The 16,283-nt window shown below is 40.2% G+C and overlaps 1 protein-coding gene and 1 pseudogene across 1 annotated transcript in view; one reads left to right on the top strand and one right to left on the bottom strand.

Moving 5' to 3' along the window:
- Nucleotides 1–489: 489 nt before the first annotated feature.
- Nucleotides 490–16,283, bottom strand: part of LOC123459452 — a 56,795-nt gene continuing 41,001 nt past the window's right edge. Inside the window, exons 18-27 of the mRNA XM_045146073.1 lie at nt 14,232–14,302; nt 13,753–13,777; nt 12,081–12,145; nt 11,244–11,268; nt 8,086–8,157; nt 7,139–7,206; nt 6,655–6,679; nt 3,820–3,860; nt 3,362–3,383; nt 490–1,542 (exon numbers count right to left, since the gene is read on the bottom strand). Of these exons, the coding sequence (XP_045002008.1) occupies nt 1,484–1,542; nt 3,362–3,383; nt 3,820–3,860; nt 6,655–6,679; nt 7,139–7,206; nt 8,086–8,157; nt 11,244–11,268; nt 12,081–12,145; nt 13,753–13,777; nt 14,232–14,302 (473 nt within the window). The 3' untranslated portion in view covers nt 490–1,483. The remainder of the gene's footprint in view (nt 1,543–3,361; nt 3,384–3,819; nt 3,861–6,654; nt 6,680–7,138; nt 7,207–8,085; nt 8,158–11,243; nt 11,269–12,080; nt 12,146–13,752; nt 13,778–14,231; nt 14,303–16,283) is intronic.
- On the top strand, nt 14,737–15,411 carry LOC123459286 (annotated as a pseudogene).

Raw genomic sequence — 16,283 nt, forward strand, 5'->3', positions numbered from 1 at the left:
GTGGAGGTTCTTGCATGGTCTTCTTAAGGTGGGCATTACTTTGATACTTTCAGGTCTTCCTCCTGGGGTGGAGGTTCTTGTATGGTCTTCTTAGGGTGGGCATTACTTTGAGGTCTTCCTCCTGGGGTGGACATTACTATGAGGTCTTCCTCCTAGGGTGGAGGTTCTTGCATGGTCTTCTTAAGGTGGGCATTGCTTTGAGGTCTTCCTCCTGGGGTGGAGGTTCTTGTATGGTCTTCATAGGGTGGGCATTACTTTGAGGACTTCCTCCTGGGGTGGACATTACTATGAGGTCTTCCTCCTAGGGTGGAGGTTCTTGCTTGGTCCTCTTAGGTTGGGCATTACTTTGAGGTCTTTCTCCTGGGGTGGAGATTCTTGCATGGTCTTTGTAGGGTGGGCATTACTGTGAGGCCTTCATCCTGGGGTGGAGTCTCCTGCACGGTCTTATTCTTAGGGTGGGCATCACTGTAAGGTCTTAGTCTTGTGGTGGGGACACTTGCATGGTCTTCTTAGGCTGGGATTTACTGTGAGGTTTTCCTCCTGAGGTGGGGTTCCTCCATGGTCTCATTCTTAGGTTGGGCATTACTTTGAGGTCTTTCTCCTGGGTGGGGGTTCTTGTATGGTCTTCGTATGGTGGGAATTACTGTGAGTTTTTCTTTCTGGAGTGGGGGCTTCTACACAGTCTTCTTAGGGTGGGCATTTTTGTGAGGTCTTCCCCCAGGGATTGGGGTTCTTGCATGGTCTTTCACCTGTGGTGGTGTCTCTGATGTGGCCTTCTTCTTCTGTAGGTGCCCCACAAGTTCTTACTCCTGACGTGGGTGCCCACAAGGCCTTCCACTTGTGGTGGGAGCATTGTGTGCTCTTCCTCTTGGGGAAAATGTCCCATGTGGTCTTCCTTCTATGGTGGGTGCCTGTGAGATCTTCCTGAAAGGGTGTGAACCCTGCGTGGTCGGCCTGCTGGGGTGGATACCCAGCATGGTTGTTCTCTTGTTGCAGTGAACTTGGTTTGTCTTTCGTATCTGGTGGGGTCCAGAGGTTGTCTTCCTTTCCATCTTTTCCATTTTTTCTCCCTTTTTCTTCCTTCTTCTTCAGATGTTTGGGCTTACTATTCTGTAGTCACATTTTCATTGTTGGATCTCACAATATGTAGCTTCCTTTAAACATTATGGTTTTTTCTTCCATGAAAGCTTCAAATAATCAATGTATCTGTTAAATTGGTGCCTGTTGTCTTATAAGTTTGCTTTTTAGGTTGTTATCTATCAGAAAAATCTTCACTAAATCTTCTTCATTTATTTGGTTTACCATAATCTTTCTTATTTTCTGAGTAAAGATATTCATCCTTTAGTCCTAAAATAACCATAGTATGTTTGGGGGGTTGGTTTAGGTGGCTTTAATCTTCACCAGGAACTTCATCTATGTGAGCTGGCCATCAAGGATAAGATTTAATCCCAGTGAAGATGGAGTCACCAGCTTTGAAACTTTGTCATTTTTGGGGGGCGAAGCCAAGGTCCCCAACCACATGAGGTGGTGAGTCCTTGTGACCTAGAAAAAGAGCACACTCAAGTGATTTGGTCCATACCAAAGAGGTTAATAAACTCCTTTCTTCTGACACTTATATGACAAGTGTATGAATTGACTACAATAAATATAATCCATCAGCAAAATCTATAACACCTCAATAAATAAGATCTTTGGGTCTAATCAACCTTTCCATACATGTTCTATGTTCCCAGGACATGTAATTACTTCTGGGGAATGTATGAATGATCAGCTTTCAGCACCACTGCTGTGCTCTAATGTATGTGTTGCTGGTTCATTGGTTCTTCCAGTGAAGCTGTCATTGGGGACAGAGGGCTGAAAGGGTCAAGTTAGGGAAGAATTTTATTCAATTTTACATCACAATACTGAATGCTCCCTGGAGGAATTATGTTGGGCATCCAGGTAAGGGACTCTACCCTTTCACTCTAGCTGTCCCTAAGGTCTTAGAAAATTTTCTGCCATATTTTGGTTCTTTTTCTGGGACTTGTCCCATCCTAGAGACAACTCTTCTGGGTGATGCTGTGGCATGGAGGCCTTCCCACCTGTTCAGTTCTCCTGCTTGCTTCAGTGGGTCATCAGCAGCCTTTCACCTCTGTTCTCTGAGTAAAAGAACTAAATCCAATAAGGTTTTAAGACTCAATTGTCTTTTTAGACATGTTTTTCCTAAAACCTGGAATGCTCTGGGTTTTTGTTGTTGTTGATCTTGTGTTGTTTCCAATTCAATTTCTGTGTGTCTAGTTTTGTGAGAGAGGAAGGTGGGTCTATACCTTATATAGTGGGAGGAAAGGGACAGCAAGAGAGAAAATGGTGATAAAACAAAGGCCCATTCAGGAGAACTGTGTCTGGGGAACTCTATGTAAGAACGTTAGGCCAGGTTCTTTGGGTATATCCACCTAGCATCCATGATCAGGAACAAGAAGGAGTTGAAGGAATCCTAAAGTCTTTGTGGTTGGCCAGGCACAGTATCCAAAGGTACCAGGTCACTCAGGAAATAGGAGAAACATGGTGGAGAAACCTCTGGGTAAGAGGTAGTCATGAGAAGAGTTTGCAGGATATAGTCAGAGAGGTGGAACATAAGTCAATGCATGACACATTGCTTCTCCATAGGCTGACCCAAGAAGACCTTATCTCCAGGTTTACGTCATGCTATGTGAGAGCTGTGACCCACCACATTCCCTGTATCAGAGGTCAAGGCACAAAACTCAACACAACATGTCATGGGCAAAATCTGAGAGCAAATAAGATAGGCTTGGAGGTTTGCCAATGGCAGGAGCAGGAAGATTAGGTCTTTTGGAAAAAAATCTTTAAATAGTAGCTTATACAGGGGCATCCTCAGCTTGAAGACACCACTGTCTCAATGATGTCTCTGAAAAGGTAAAAGCATTAGGCCTCTGCACATATTTCCATGTGCTCACTGATACCTTTTAGAGACTCTCTGTCACCTGAGCAGAAGGCATAATCTGACCACTTCTAGGACTCTCTCCCATTGGATCTGATTAGGAACATGATCATTTAATCCATCTTCACATTTGACAATCCCACCACTTATGAAATTCCATTGATCCACATTACTAACCTCGATAAGAAAGGCAGTAGAAAGAGTGGATCACTAAGCTTTCCGACCCTACCTGAGGGAATACTGACTTATTGAGCATCACCCTCAGTTTTACATTGATTGTCTTTACAGACTTCATGGAAGAATCATTTCATCTCAATGAAATCCTACACCAAACCCTCATTGCTATCAGGGATACAGGTCAGGGATCTTGGCATTGAAACAGTAGGATAGTTCCTAAACACATGACTCATTTAGAATACATACCAGGCTTCGCATTGGTAGAGTCCTGCAAGTATAGCAAAAGAAACAAGGTGACGATAAAGACATAACACTCACTTACTTACATTGGTTTGGATTTCCTTAGATCACTTAGGCAAACAAGTAGGGGAACAGTGGGTTGAGTCAATGGCCACGCAGCTAGAAACTCACAAAACACACCACTACAAAGCAAAATGCTTATCATGCACACTGTACTTCTCAAGAACATTTATACAGACAGTGCAAAATCCTTCCTATGAGAAAGAAAATCATTCCTGGGGGAAATCGTTCTACCATTCACTGAGCAGGACGTGGTGACATTAATTGTCTTAGCCATGAGTTGGTTTGTAGGAGAGTTCAATTCACCTCCACACCTCCAAGTAACAAATGTCTATGCAAGAATTATTCACATTGATGGAAACACAGAGCTGTATTTCTATAGAAGGTGAAGAACTGTGCTTTACCTCGTGCTGTGGTTCCTTTGGTGACTGTGCTGATGACATGCCTAGGATGAAACAGCAACTGTCAGTATGCTGGTAATTGATGGTTATAAATCACATTAGGAGCTTTAGATATGTGGACAAAGGTACAAGAAGGTGGAGGATTAGCAATTGTGAACTAAGCTGCTGGCTGGCTCTCCTCCAGGCTAGAAAAGTATGGGAAAGGAGCAGGAACGAATGACCTATAAAAACCTTGGCCTTACATTTACAAGCACTGTAAATTATACACTATCTTCACAGTGAACTGAACTGGGTGACAAATGTCTATGATATCAGCACTCAGAGAGTGGTGTCAGAAGTGTTTGAGGTAAATCATAGTGAATTTCATGAATCCCTGGGCTACAGAAATCTCTGTCTCACAAGTAAAACAAATAATGAGACTGTGATGACATAAACTGCACACTGACATTCAATGGAAGACTCTAGTCTTTCTTCCTTCACGTTTTTACCCATCTAAATTGGTAAGGTCCTCATGACATTTCCAAGGCCATTTCAATATACTTGGATCCGGAATGCTGGCCTAGGCTGCCATTTTGCACAGGGTATGTAGTTGATTAAATGCTAGTTTTGATGATGAAATGGTTTCCTTGCTAGCAACTGAATTATATATATTCCAAGAGTTTTGCTACATAATCCTCAAATATAGAAGTCTCAAGTTAATGTCCAACTATTCAACAATCCTACACTACCATTTCCAAGGTCATGTTGTCTTTATGAACTGTGGGCACATTGTTTTGTTTCACTAAGATCAGGATTGTCAGTAGATATTTTGTCACAATCTGTGAAACAGATCTTTGTGTTATCTTCCTTAAATCTCAGGGGTCTAGTTCACAGAGCCTTCTGTGTATGCCGCATGATGCTAAGAGACTTGATTCACAAAAATTGGCACAGGAAAAAAAATTACAATTTAAATTATCCTAAGATGAAACATTCAAATCTTTGCCGATAGCAAATGGAGTTTTCCCACTTATTTCTCGGCAATGGAAAATGGCTAAATCTTTACAGATTTGAGTTTATGTGACATATATTCATGCCGACTTACCAACTGTCTAAACTATCATCTCTAGATCATTTATTTAGCTTACAAAAAAGGCTACACAAAACAGTAACCAGTACTTACTAATGAAAGCAGGGTGCAGATAAAGTAACAGGTGAGAAGGAATGCTTCCCTGGGGCATCCTATATACTCAGCATTGCCCCTCCCTTTAGACTTTCTAGGTGATGACTAACTACATTAGACTCTTTGCCAGAAGAATGTAGTCATTTCTTTCATCCTGTATTATACTGTCTTCCTTTGTGGAAGAAGTATGGACAGAAGATCAAGCCTTAACTGTGGAAATATGGTTTTGTATTTATGCTTAGAGTCCACAAAGTGGTGGTATGAGATGGTCAATCTACCCAAGGCCTTAACTACAAACTATGATGTGGTGACACTATGGTCACTACTTCTTCCCATTTGGAAGTCAATGAAAATGTTATGTGGTCTTTACATGGACCAAAACTATCACATCTGCCTATGTTACTATTATAATGCACCATTCTATATAATTCCCATGACACTTTAAATAAACTTTTTTCAGGGTCCTGGAACTGATATTAGGAAACTTCATTGTACTAACTGATGACCCTTAGTTCATGAATATACAAAAAGTTACAGAAGTGTTAAAAATCCTAACAAAGATTATCACAACTTTCCTTCAATTCTTCATTTCCCATGCCCTGTGTTTCTGTTGAGTAAGTGGCTACAGAGACCACACTAGACAGTAGTCTCCATAGCCTTGTTCATCTGGGGATTGGCATGGCTTGGGTCCTGATGCTCTTTACCCAGAAGCATAAGAGAATCTGAACCAATATGGCAACCAGGCAGACCACAATCTTTCAGTTCTTGTTTATGCCTCCTCTGAGGTCTTTAATAGACTTTTTTTATATTAAGGTTAAATTGTCAAATACAAAAGATATTGAATAAATTTTATGTCTATGGCCAGTTTCTAAGACATGTCCTAAGACTTTTTCAGAGGTAACTCATGTGGTTCTACTGATTGCTTTCACCTCAAACGTATGCACAAAGCTTAAGCAGGCAATATTTGTGCTCATCACATGAAGGACTATGCCAAAGTCTGTGGAACACCTTTTGGTTGCTTGTATAGTTTAGGTGACAACTGAGGAACTCTATGGATAGATAGGGTCTATGAAGTAGAGCCTGGAGTACTCAGGAATTTACAGGCTCTATAGACTCAGCTCTCAGGCTAGTGTCTCCCTGACAAGGCATAAGTATAATTGGGAATCAGAGAGGAGCAGATACTTCCACACATCTGGGGTCATGTTTCCACTTGTCCACATACAAAGATGAGAGTTCAGGTCCTGTATCAGGTTGATATCACACCAATTTCAGTCATAAACATACTGAAGACTGGGTAAATAATTTATGTTGATTTCATTTCAAGTTTGTTTGCCATAGATTTGTTCAAGGAACTTGTTGAGGGCAATTGTGTTTAAAATTTCAAATATCTTCTGAGGAAAGAAAAACCTCAGACATAACCACACATGTATTCAAAATCAAAAGCCATATTAGCACACAAGGCCCAGCATTCGTCAAGTACACAAGCCCAAGCAATCCTAGCATGTGTGCAACTGCTTCCAGACACTGGTACTTGAACAGAACTTCTTTTGTTTTTCTCTCCAAAATTCTCAGTCCTTTCAACATCCCCAAAGTGAAAAATACAGCCTCTTTTCAAAGAGAATTCAGTAAGCATTCCAAACATCTACTTTTCCTTTTCAAAACAATTCTATAATACTTACCATTTGAATTTTCATCAGCATCTATCTGCAATTATACAATTAAAGACATTGTAAGAATCAAGTCATGAGACTTGTGGGCACATGGTATCACTTCCCTTCCTTATATAGAAGACATCCAAGAAGCAGTGAAAAAGTGAAAGCTTTACAAAACAAGGGTAAGATACAGCATCGGGGACCCATGATCTCTGCATGGAAAACATATCTCTAACTCTCTTTATGTCATGAATTCAAAATACCTCATCATAGGAGAAGACACAGATTCCAAATAAGAGGGCTACTGTACAGTGTGCAACCTGATGCTGCCATTTCCAAATGTCCTTTTGCATAAGAGAACACTTAGCATGGATTATTCCCTTATTCCACAAAATTTGATCTGCTATCTTGGAGTACCCATAATGCTAAGTGGCATATTTTTATGTCAACCTCAACCAAAAACAAGAAGTTAAGCAACCTTGTTATTTCAGGCAAGAAAATGTCACTTTACCTTCTCACTTACTTCTGTTGGGGTTTCCTTGTCTGTGTATTGCACTTCTGTAGAGCTGTCTGCTACATCTAAGAACACAACAGAGTAACTGTTAGTCATTGATGCAGTGGCTCACATTTTACTTGTAATACAATTGGAGGTTTATGGTTGTGCAGTAGAGCTTCCATTGAGTAGTTAATCCAGCAACCTTGTCATTGAACTCACACACTAAACCAGAAGCAGCAAAGAAATGAGAAACTTATTCCTTGGCATTCAGCTATTGGCAAGGAAAGACAACAGAAAATAGTGTAAATGTCCTACACTCATAATGATCAGTTTTGAGCCCCAATGGGTAATATTCTAAAGCCATGAAACAATGTGAATTATAAGTCATATTGTGTGACATCTAATCAGAAACTCTTTAGAATATTGTCACAAAGATTGTGATCTAAGGGTATTCAAGCAATATGGTTAATGCAGTGACATCTGTGAACATGAAAACAAAGACTGCCAAAAAGTCTCCCCTCCACAACACATCATAGATATTTGGGGATCCTGGAAAGTAACCAATTCTTACATACTGCAGGAAGAATGTTGGATGATGCTTGGTGGTATCTTACCATCTCCTGCACCATCCTCCACACACTAGTTCGAGAGTTGGACTAAACAGTAGCAGCCTCGTCGTGGAAAAATACAAACCTTGAAGACACGTGCACAGGAGAACTGTTATGTACTCCCTTCAGAGCTGATTTCCAGAAGAACTATCATTACTGGATCTGACTGACAGATGTCTCCCTATTACTGTCTATGTCTCGAATTTTTCAGAACTACCTCAAAACGATACAACAAGTACATTCTTATACAAGTGGACCAGTACAATACCGCCACATGAACTTATAGTATCAGTCCAATATGTGTCGTAATTACAAATTGACAAGAGATGAAGATGAAACCTCCAAAACACTTACCAACTGAAATACACTGTCTAAGGAGACAGTCACAAAAGTTGAGAGATGAAATAACTCTGCGAATATATTGACCTGAAGGAAATAAGAATTGAGAATTAAGTGAATGCAATAAAAGCATTGCTGATATAGAAGTGTATAGAACTGAAAAATGCATTAAAATTGTACAATAGTTGCAGTTTAAGGATTTAATAAGGGAATATTAAAGTATAGAATAATTCAAACATAAAGAATTAAAAAATACTAGTTTTGAGGCAGTGCATTGGTGCATACCATTAATCCCAGCATTCAGAAAGAAGAGGTAGGAGGAATACCGAGTTCAAGGCCACCCTGAGACTACCGAATGAATTCCAGGTTGGCCTCGGCTAGGGTGGGAACCTACCTAGAAAACCAAATATAAATGTACATATACGTGTGTGTGTGTGTGTGTGTGTGTGTATAATTAGAAAATAAACATAATTAATAAAATAAAATCAGGCACTTATCCCCACTTCCAAATGCCACTGAAGGAAGACACATGTATTTTCCCACTGTCACAAGGAACATAAGGCCAGCACACTACAGAGCCTTGATACCCCTATGCTCAAGAAACCTCAAGCATGCAGACACACTGGCCATCAGAGCTGACATCATGCCTATGGAGGGCATAAAAAGGCATAGTTTAAAGAGTTTTATAACCATATTATGTTTTGTTTTTTTGAGGTAGGGTCTCACTCTGGCCCAGGCTGACCTGGGATTAACTATGTATTCTCATGGTGGGTTTGAATTCATGGAGATCCTCCTACCTCTGCCTCTCAAGTGCTAAGATTAAAGACATGCACCACAATGCCTGGCTATAGCCATAATTTGACCTAGATGAGATGGACATACTTGAAGGACTTATTCCTACAAGGCTCACACAGGGGAAAATTTGCCTAAGCCCATCTATTTGAGCAAAATGAATGATATTTCTAAAAAGAAAGTGCCAGGTCCCAACAATGTCAGTGAAGGAACATAACAAATATTTCTAAACCCAAAAATATTTGACCTATGGAATGCAATGTCAGTGATGTACATATTTGTCCAGTTGAGGTGAAGGGTTTTGTCCACAGAAACCATTCCTTGTTATGCAGACACCAACTGTGGAATTGAATGTAACATGCCTGCCAGATCCTCATATGTCTGTGATTAAGCCTCATCTTCCATGCTCAGTTGGTGGAGTCTCTGAGAGGTTGTAGACTTGGGGGAGGAACTGTGAAACTAGGAGCTGGACTTTGAGATTTACTATTCCAGCCGCTTAGTGATCAGAGCTAGGTCATTCTTTCTGCTCTCTTCCAGCTGATGTGACAGCATGTGATGCCCAGTGTCTGTTGTGTGATGCTTTCCCTACCATGATGATACTTTCCCTCAAAACTGTAAGCTTGAAACAAGCACCCTCCTCCCATGAGCTTATTTTTGTCAAGTGAGTCCCCCCTCTCCATGCCAACAAGAAGAAGCTAACAGCAATACCAGTGTTAACTTTGGTCACCCTAACTGAAATCAAACATGATTTCCTTGCTGTGGTAAATAGTTGAACAACTTTCAATTCATATGCACTTATTAATGAGAAAGACAGAATCTTAAATATATATATATATATATATATATATATATATATATATATATATATATATATATGGATAGGTAAAACAGACTAGCAAGGAAAAGATGAACTTTGGTTCCCACTGACTGACATTATGAAAAAGACAAAAGTATATAAGGTCTTTCCAGGGCTTCTGAGCAACGGGGTAAAGATTGGTTATAGAAACATAGTGGTTGTTATGCTTTAAAAAGGACTAATGGGCTAGGGGGTTGGCGTAGCTGTTAATGCACTTGCCTATGTTGTCTAAGAACTCATTAGACTCTCCAGGTCTCATGAAAGCCAGATGTACAGTGAAACAAATGCACAAGTTCATACACGGGCACAGGGGCAGACACATCTGGATTTCCATTGCAGTGGCTGGAGCCCCTGCAGTGCCAATTCTCTTTCTCCTTATCTTTCTCTGTTTCTCTTACTTTCACATAAAAAAATGCAGCATGTTTGGCTTGCCTCAAAAAAGGACTGATATTGTGATCCTAAAAAATAATCATGTGAATGTATAAATCTCAGACATATACATTGCAAGGAATGAAGCAATGTAATAAGTTGAGCTGGGCTAATAATTCACTATGACACATACCTCCTTTTCATGTGGACTGTCTCCCATTTTCAGAAGCCATTATCTACCAGAAGAATCTGGGATATTATATCACTCAATTGGGAATGTCTGCAGGTGAATGCTATCTCACCATTTTTTTTTTTCCCCATTCAGTTTTTTGGAGATAGAGTCTCACTGTAGATGATGTTGACCTGGAATTTGCTACACAGTCTCAGGCTGGCCTTGAACTCATGGTGATCCTCTAACCTCAGCCCCAACCAACCTCTGGTTGCCGGGAATAAATATGTGTGTCACCATACCTAGCTTCTCTCATGACCACTGAGGGAATCATGATAGTGTTTGGGATCTTTGTAAACTGGAATATCCCTGGTATGCATAAAACTACTACAATTTTTTTTCTATACTATTGGGAAGTGAAACATAATCTCCCTACATAGAAAATCAGTTCTCTACCAAATGTGCAATATAACCAACTCTTATGGGCTAGAACTCTTACACAGTGCCTACTAAACTTCTGGTGGGATAAACAGAGATGTACTTTAAGATCAATATTGGAACATGTGTTTGGAAATCTTTTGTGGCTTTTGTAACCCACAGTGTTGAGCCTGGTCACTTATCTCTGTGTATTGGTTTATCAAACTGTTGAAGGGTACACCGGGAAATAAAACTGCCATAAATGTATTTGATGAGGTTGGAAGGAATTAATGTAGGTTGATCTAGTGAATTTCTTTCTTTCTTGACAAATTGCCTTTGAAAATTAGGTTGAGTAATTGGGATAAAAATTCATGTCCTTAGGGGAAGAAAAAAAAAACCTACATATAGATACACAGGCACTCACAAAATCTGCTGAATCCAGGGACTGTACTCTCAATAGGCCTTCCCAACAGAAGGCACAGATCACAGTGGTGAACCAGCTAAAAGAACCAACATTTACACCATTCTTATTTAAAATATGTCTTCAGAACGTGATTTCAGAATACATACACAATCTCCGGGTTCTTGATCCAACCTGTAATGCAGAGAGGAAGAAACAATCAGACTTCCAGATCAAGCTGTGTTCTCTTTGCTCAGATTCTTTAGATCTCCCAGTGACATGGGAAAATGGGATTCAGTATAGAAAAGAACATCCAGTCCCAGACTGTATTAGTCTCTTCTGTCTTGAAGCCCAAAGGTATGTGATGTGGGGTACTTTGTGAAAAAGAGTACTTTGAAACTTATGCTGTTTCCCAGCAGCAATTTGTCTGTTCAATCTTCACTGAGAGTTCGTAAGATACGTAGCTACATTATAGAGACAAATAGAAACATCTTGTTCTTGGGTGAGCTTCCTCAGTTCCAAAGGGAGGGTGAGGTATCTGTATGTTCCCACTGTCTACACTGAGTCTCATGACTGAAAGGTATTATCAATACCACATACTGGACATAAGAATCTTCTACTGCACTGACCTCAGGGAATACCCTTAACTCTATTCAAACCATAGAAGTTTCAGAAAATGGTACGTAGACAAAACATATATGCTGTTTTTGAATCTACATAATAAGCCTGTCCACATTTGAGTAAAAATAAGTCAAATTTTAATCTAAATAGAAATGCTCCAGACAAAGGAAGATAACAGAATATGCAGTGTGCAAGCTCCACTAGCATTTGCAAAGACTCTTCAATTCAAGGGTGAGTTGGTAAATTTCTATCACCCCATTCCTAGGCAAAACTCTAATAACTATAGTGTATATTACAAACCTCACTGTTCATATATGATACCCACCAAAATTATAGGAATTATGAATGTATACTTTGTAGCTTTGCAAAAGAAAAAGCTGTATTACCTGGACATAATGGGTCGGTGTATAGTCAGTTGTGGATGGAGTAATTTCATCGTCCTTTGGATCAGCTAGAAGGATACAAAATAACTCTCAACTGATGGTGCACTTATTACTGAATGATGGCTTCTTACTTGGTATGGTAAAATGTCAAGGGCTTAGTTATAATGCAAGAACTCATGGATGTTCCTGATGAATAACCACTGTTGTCCTCTGACAGAAAAATACCAACCATGAGGAGCCTTAGAATTGAGAACAGTATTTTTTACTTTCTAGGTAATAGCCCAACATATAATGTGAAACAGCCATTCTCCAATGGGATTAACGCTTTTAAACATGTTAGCATTAAATGTCAGTGTTCTATCACTTCTTCTGACCATCATGAAACCCAGTGGAATGACACTAGTATCTTCACATCTGTTAGTCATATTTTAAGCTGCTGATATTCATGATAAATGTTCTGTATTCATCTTCCACTGCATAAGGTTTTGTCATGGATAAGATACACATTAAACTAGGGAAAAGAATTTAACACTTGTCACAAACTGTAATGATATGTATTTATTAATCCTTTGTCATACAATAATAAATGATTTAAGGGTGAGAAATATTGGCATCATTATGCTTTAATAAGATCCAGTAAATGTCCTTTGTGGGGGTGGGACACATTCTAGCACAGGATAACCTGGAATTCATTATGTATTTTCAGGCTGGCCCTGAACTCAGTAATTCTCTGATCAATGCCTTTAAATTTGCCAGTTGTGTAACATCTTTAATAAGCACAATTAGGGCTTCCCCCACCCTACTTGGATCAGGGTGAAATTATCAAGTGTATTGAAATATTTCTCTAATTTTCATGTTTGAGAGGAGATTGTAAGACACAACCACAGGCCTTATGGTGTTGGATCATAGTGTCCTTTCAACTGATTCCATCTACAAACACTTGCAAAATGACATAAAACATCAGGGCATATGTGAGCTTTTCATATAGTGACTATGCCAACGTCTGTGGATATATGTTCCAAATGCTTCTTCACTCTATGTAAAAACTGAGGCAAGTTTCTATGGATGGGTCTCGTGTGTAAATTTGAGTTCTTTGGGACTGTAGAGGAATTGGAATCATTCTTCCCTGGTGACTCATGTCTCAATGATGGAGTCAAGGGAACTGCACTGGCATATTGTCATGCAACATGATTTCAACTGTCCATACACAATTTGACAGCAAACTTGGTGCATTTTGCTCTGCAGTTTGGTTTGGAAACAAGTCAACTGTAGGTCTAAATGTTTGGAGGTCTGAATGACTTAATTTGTGTAACTCAAGTAAAGGATTTGTTTGCAATGAAAATTTTTTAGAAAGGCTGAGGGCACTTTGTGAGTATGAAATATCTTTTGAGCAACATAATACACCACATATATTCAAATTAGGGCAAGATCCATACACTATTCATGCATGCAGGGCCACATAAGTGAAAAATGAGTGCAACTGCATGCAAGAAATGAAGAAAACTTGACTCTAAGTTCTTACCTAAACAATCACCATCTTTTTCAAACTACCCTCTACCCTTTCAACTCCAGCAACACAGAATTCCAGTTTCTCTCTAAAGAATACATAATAAAGATACAACACATATCTTAATATTTACAGTTTTTCTTCTTCAAGGAATTCTAGGTTACTTACAGTTTTCACTTTCAACAGCAGCCACCTGCAATTAGAGAAGCAAAGGCATTATAATAACTATGTCATGGGAGTTGTTGATAATGATATTGTTTCTCTTCCTAATGTTGCTGACATACTAGAAACATTACCAAAGTCAAAGCTTTACAAACAATGCTTAGGTACATCATTGAAAAGCCATGATGTTTTCCTAGGAATGTATCTGTAAGGCTCTGTAGATAATGCATTATAAATCATTGAACACAAGCAATGACAATGCATTCAACCCAGTAGAGACCCAGTGTACATGTTTCCTGAGGCTGTCAATTGATAAATGACCTTTTACACAATTTGGAATGGGCTATTCTTCAACCATTTTAGAAAACAGAATATACTTGTAAATATCTATAATGCTTAGTGTCATGTACTTACAGTGAAGTTCAACTAAAATAGGAAATGAAGAAAGTAACATGTCTATTTTAGGTATGGCAAGGTTACCTTACCTTGTCATTGGCCTCACTGTCTTCATCATCATTATTGGTGTGTGACTGATCATAAACAGTACCATCGCCAACTAGGAAGACAATAGAATAACTGTTAACCATAGGTGAGAGCCTCATGTTTTACTCAGATCATACTGTGTATATTACTGTGATTTGAAGACCAGATTTAGTGGCTGCAACAGCAAAGATGCCACAAAGAAATGATTCCCTGGGCCCTTCATGGTCTGCTAATGTAAAACCAGGACATAATCTTGAAAGAGGACTAATGTCCTATCATTTATGGTCATCCATTTGAAATCCAGATACATGATATTTTAAAACCATTAAGCCATCTGGGTCATAATGCATGCTAAGTGAAATCTAATACAAATTCTTAAAGGAATTATCCTCACATTCTCATAAACAATGGTTCAAGGGTATTAAAAATAAAATGGTTCAGGGAGTGGCATCAGACACCATGAAAACACACAGGTCCAAATGATCCCCTCAAAAATACAGTTTAGGGATGTCGGATAAGGACGCCTCTGGCGAGGGCCGAGGCTCCTCGGAGGCCCAAGCGGCCGCTGTCTGCAACATCGAGGCGCTGATGCGCCGCAAGGAGGAGATCGAGGCGCAGATCAAGGCCTAATACGATGTGCTGGAGAGCCAAAAAGGAGTTAGGATGAATGAACCTCTGGTGGACGGTGAGGGCTATCCCCAGGTGGACGTGGATCTCTACCAGGTCCGGACAGCAAGGCACAACATCATCTGCCTACAGAATGATCACAAGGCAGTGATGAAGCAAGTGGAGGAGGCCTTGCACCAATTGCATGCTCGAGACAAGGAGAAACAGGCTCGGGACATGGCTGAGGCCCACAGAGGGGCCATGAGTCAAAGGCTGGGTTCAACAGAGAACAGCACCGCTCCCCAGGCCTTTGCCAAAGTGAACAGTGTCAGTCCTGGATCTCCAGCCAGTCTAGCGGGTCTGCAAGTGGATGATGAGATTGTGGAGTTTGGCTCTGTGAACACCCAAAACTTCCAGTCACTTCAGAACATTGGCAGTGTGGTGCAGCACAGCTAGGGGAAGCCCCTGAATGTGACGGTGATCCTTAGTGGGGGAAAACACCAGCTTAGGCTTGTTCCAACACGCTGGGCAGGAAAAGGACTGTTGGGCTGCAATATTATTCCTCTGCAGAGATGATTGTGCCTGGGGAGCGGCGAAGCTTCTTCTACCTGGACTTGGGCCTGGTGGGGATTTCCTCGTTCTCTTCAAGGCCTGACTGACGTATAAGGATCTGGAAGAGGGTAGAAGGCTAACCGTGCAAGCGGTGCAGTCCTGTGGCCTCCTGGTCTGACCTCTGGGTTGAGGCATTATTAAAAGCATGATTGTGTCTATTGTCTTTTGAAAACCAGGCCATGGCTGTATGGGGGAGTTCCCTGTATTGTAGGACAGTGAGTGAGACTTATCCTGGCAGGTGCTAAGAGGGCTTTATTCTATTCTTTTAAGTTGTTTTTTTGAGACAGAGTCTCATGTAGCCTGAGTATTCCAGGATGAGGATCCTTGATCCTTTTGCCTCTGTCTCCCAAATACTGGGATTGCGAGTGTGTCACCATGCCTGGCTAGGAATTTTCTTTGCTTGTTTCTTCCTGCCTTTCTTTCATTTTATATATTGCTTTTTTTTTTTTTTTCTTTGAGACAGGTCTCATTATGTAGTCCAGCTTGGCCTCAGGCTTATATAGCCCTCCTGCCCAGTGTCCCTAAGTATTGGGACGTCAGGTATACATCACCATGCTTGTCTCCTTTTACACTTTTTTTTTTTCTTTTCAAATAAACCCAATTCTGCAGTGCTGATAAGACCATGTTATCCCAACTGAATTTCTTTTTATTTTATTTGTAAGCAGAAAGAGAATGGGCTCCTGTCACTGCTTAGTGCATCTGGGTTTACATGGGTACTGAAGAATCAAACCCAGGCTGTCAGACTTTGCAAACAAGCACCTTTAACCACTGAGCAATCTCTCTAGTCCCCACCTGAATTTTTTAATAAACCCCTCAAGCCGAAGATCATAAGGAGA

Source organism: Jaculus jaculus, chromosome 3 (genome assembly GCF_020740685.1).
Source record: "Jaculus jaculus isolate mJacJac1 chromosome 3, mJacJac1.mat.Y.cur, whole genome shotgun sequence".
NCBI lineage: Eukaryota > Metazoa > Chordata > Mammalia > Rodentia > Dipodidae > Jaculus > Jaculus jaculus.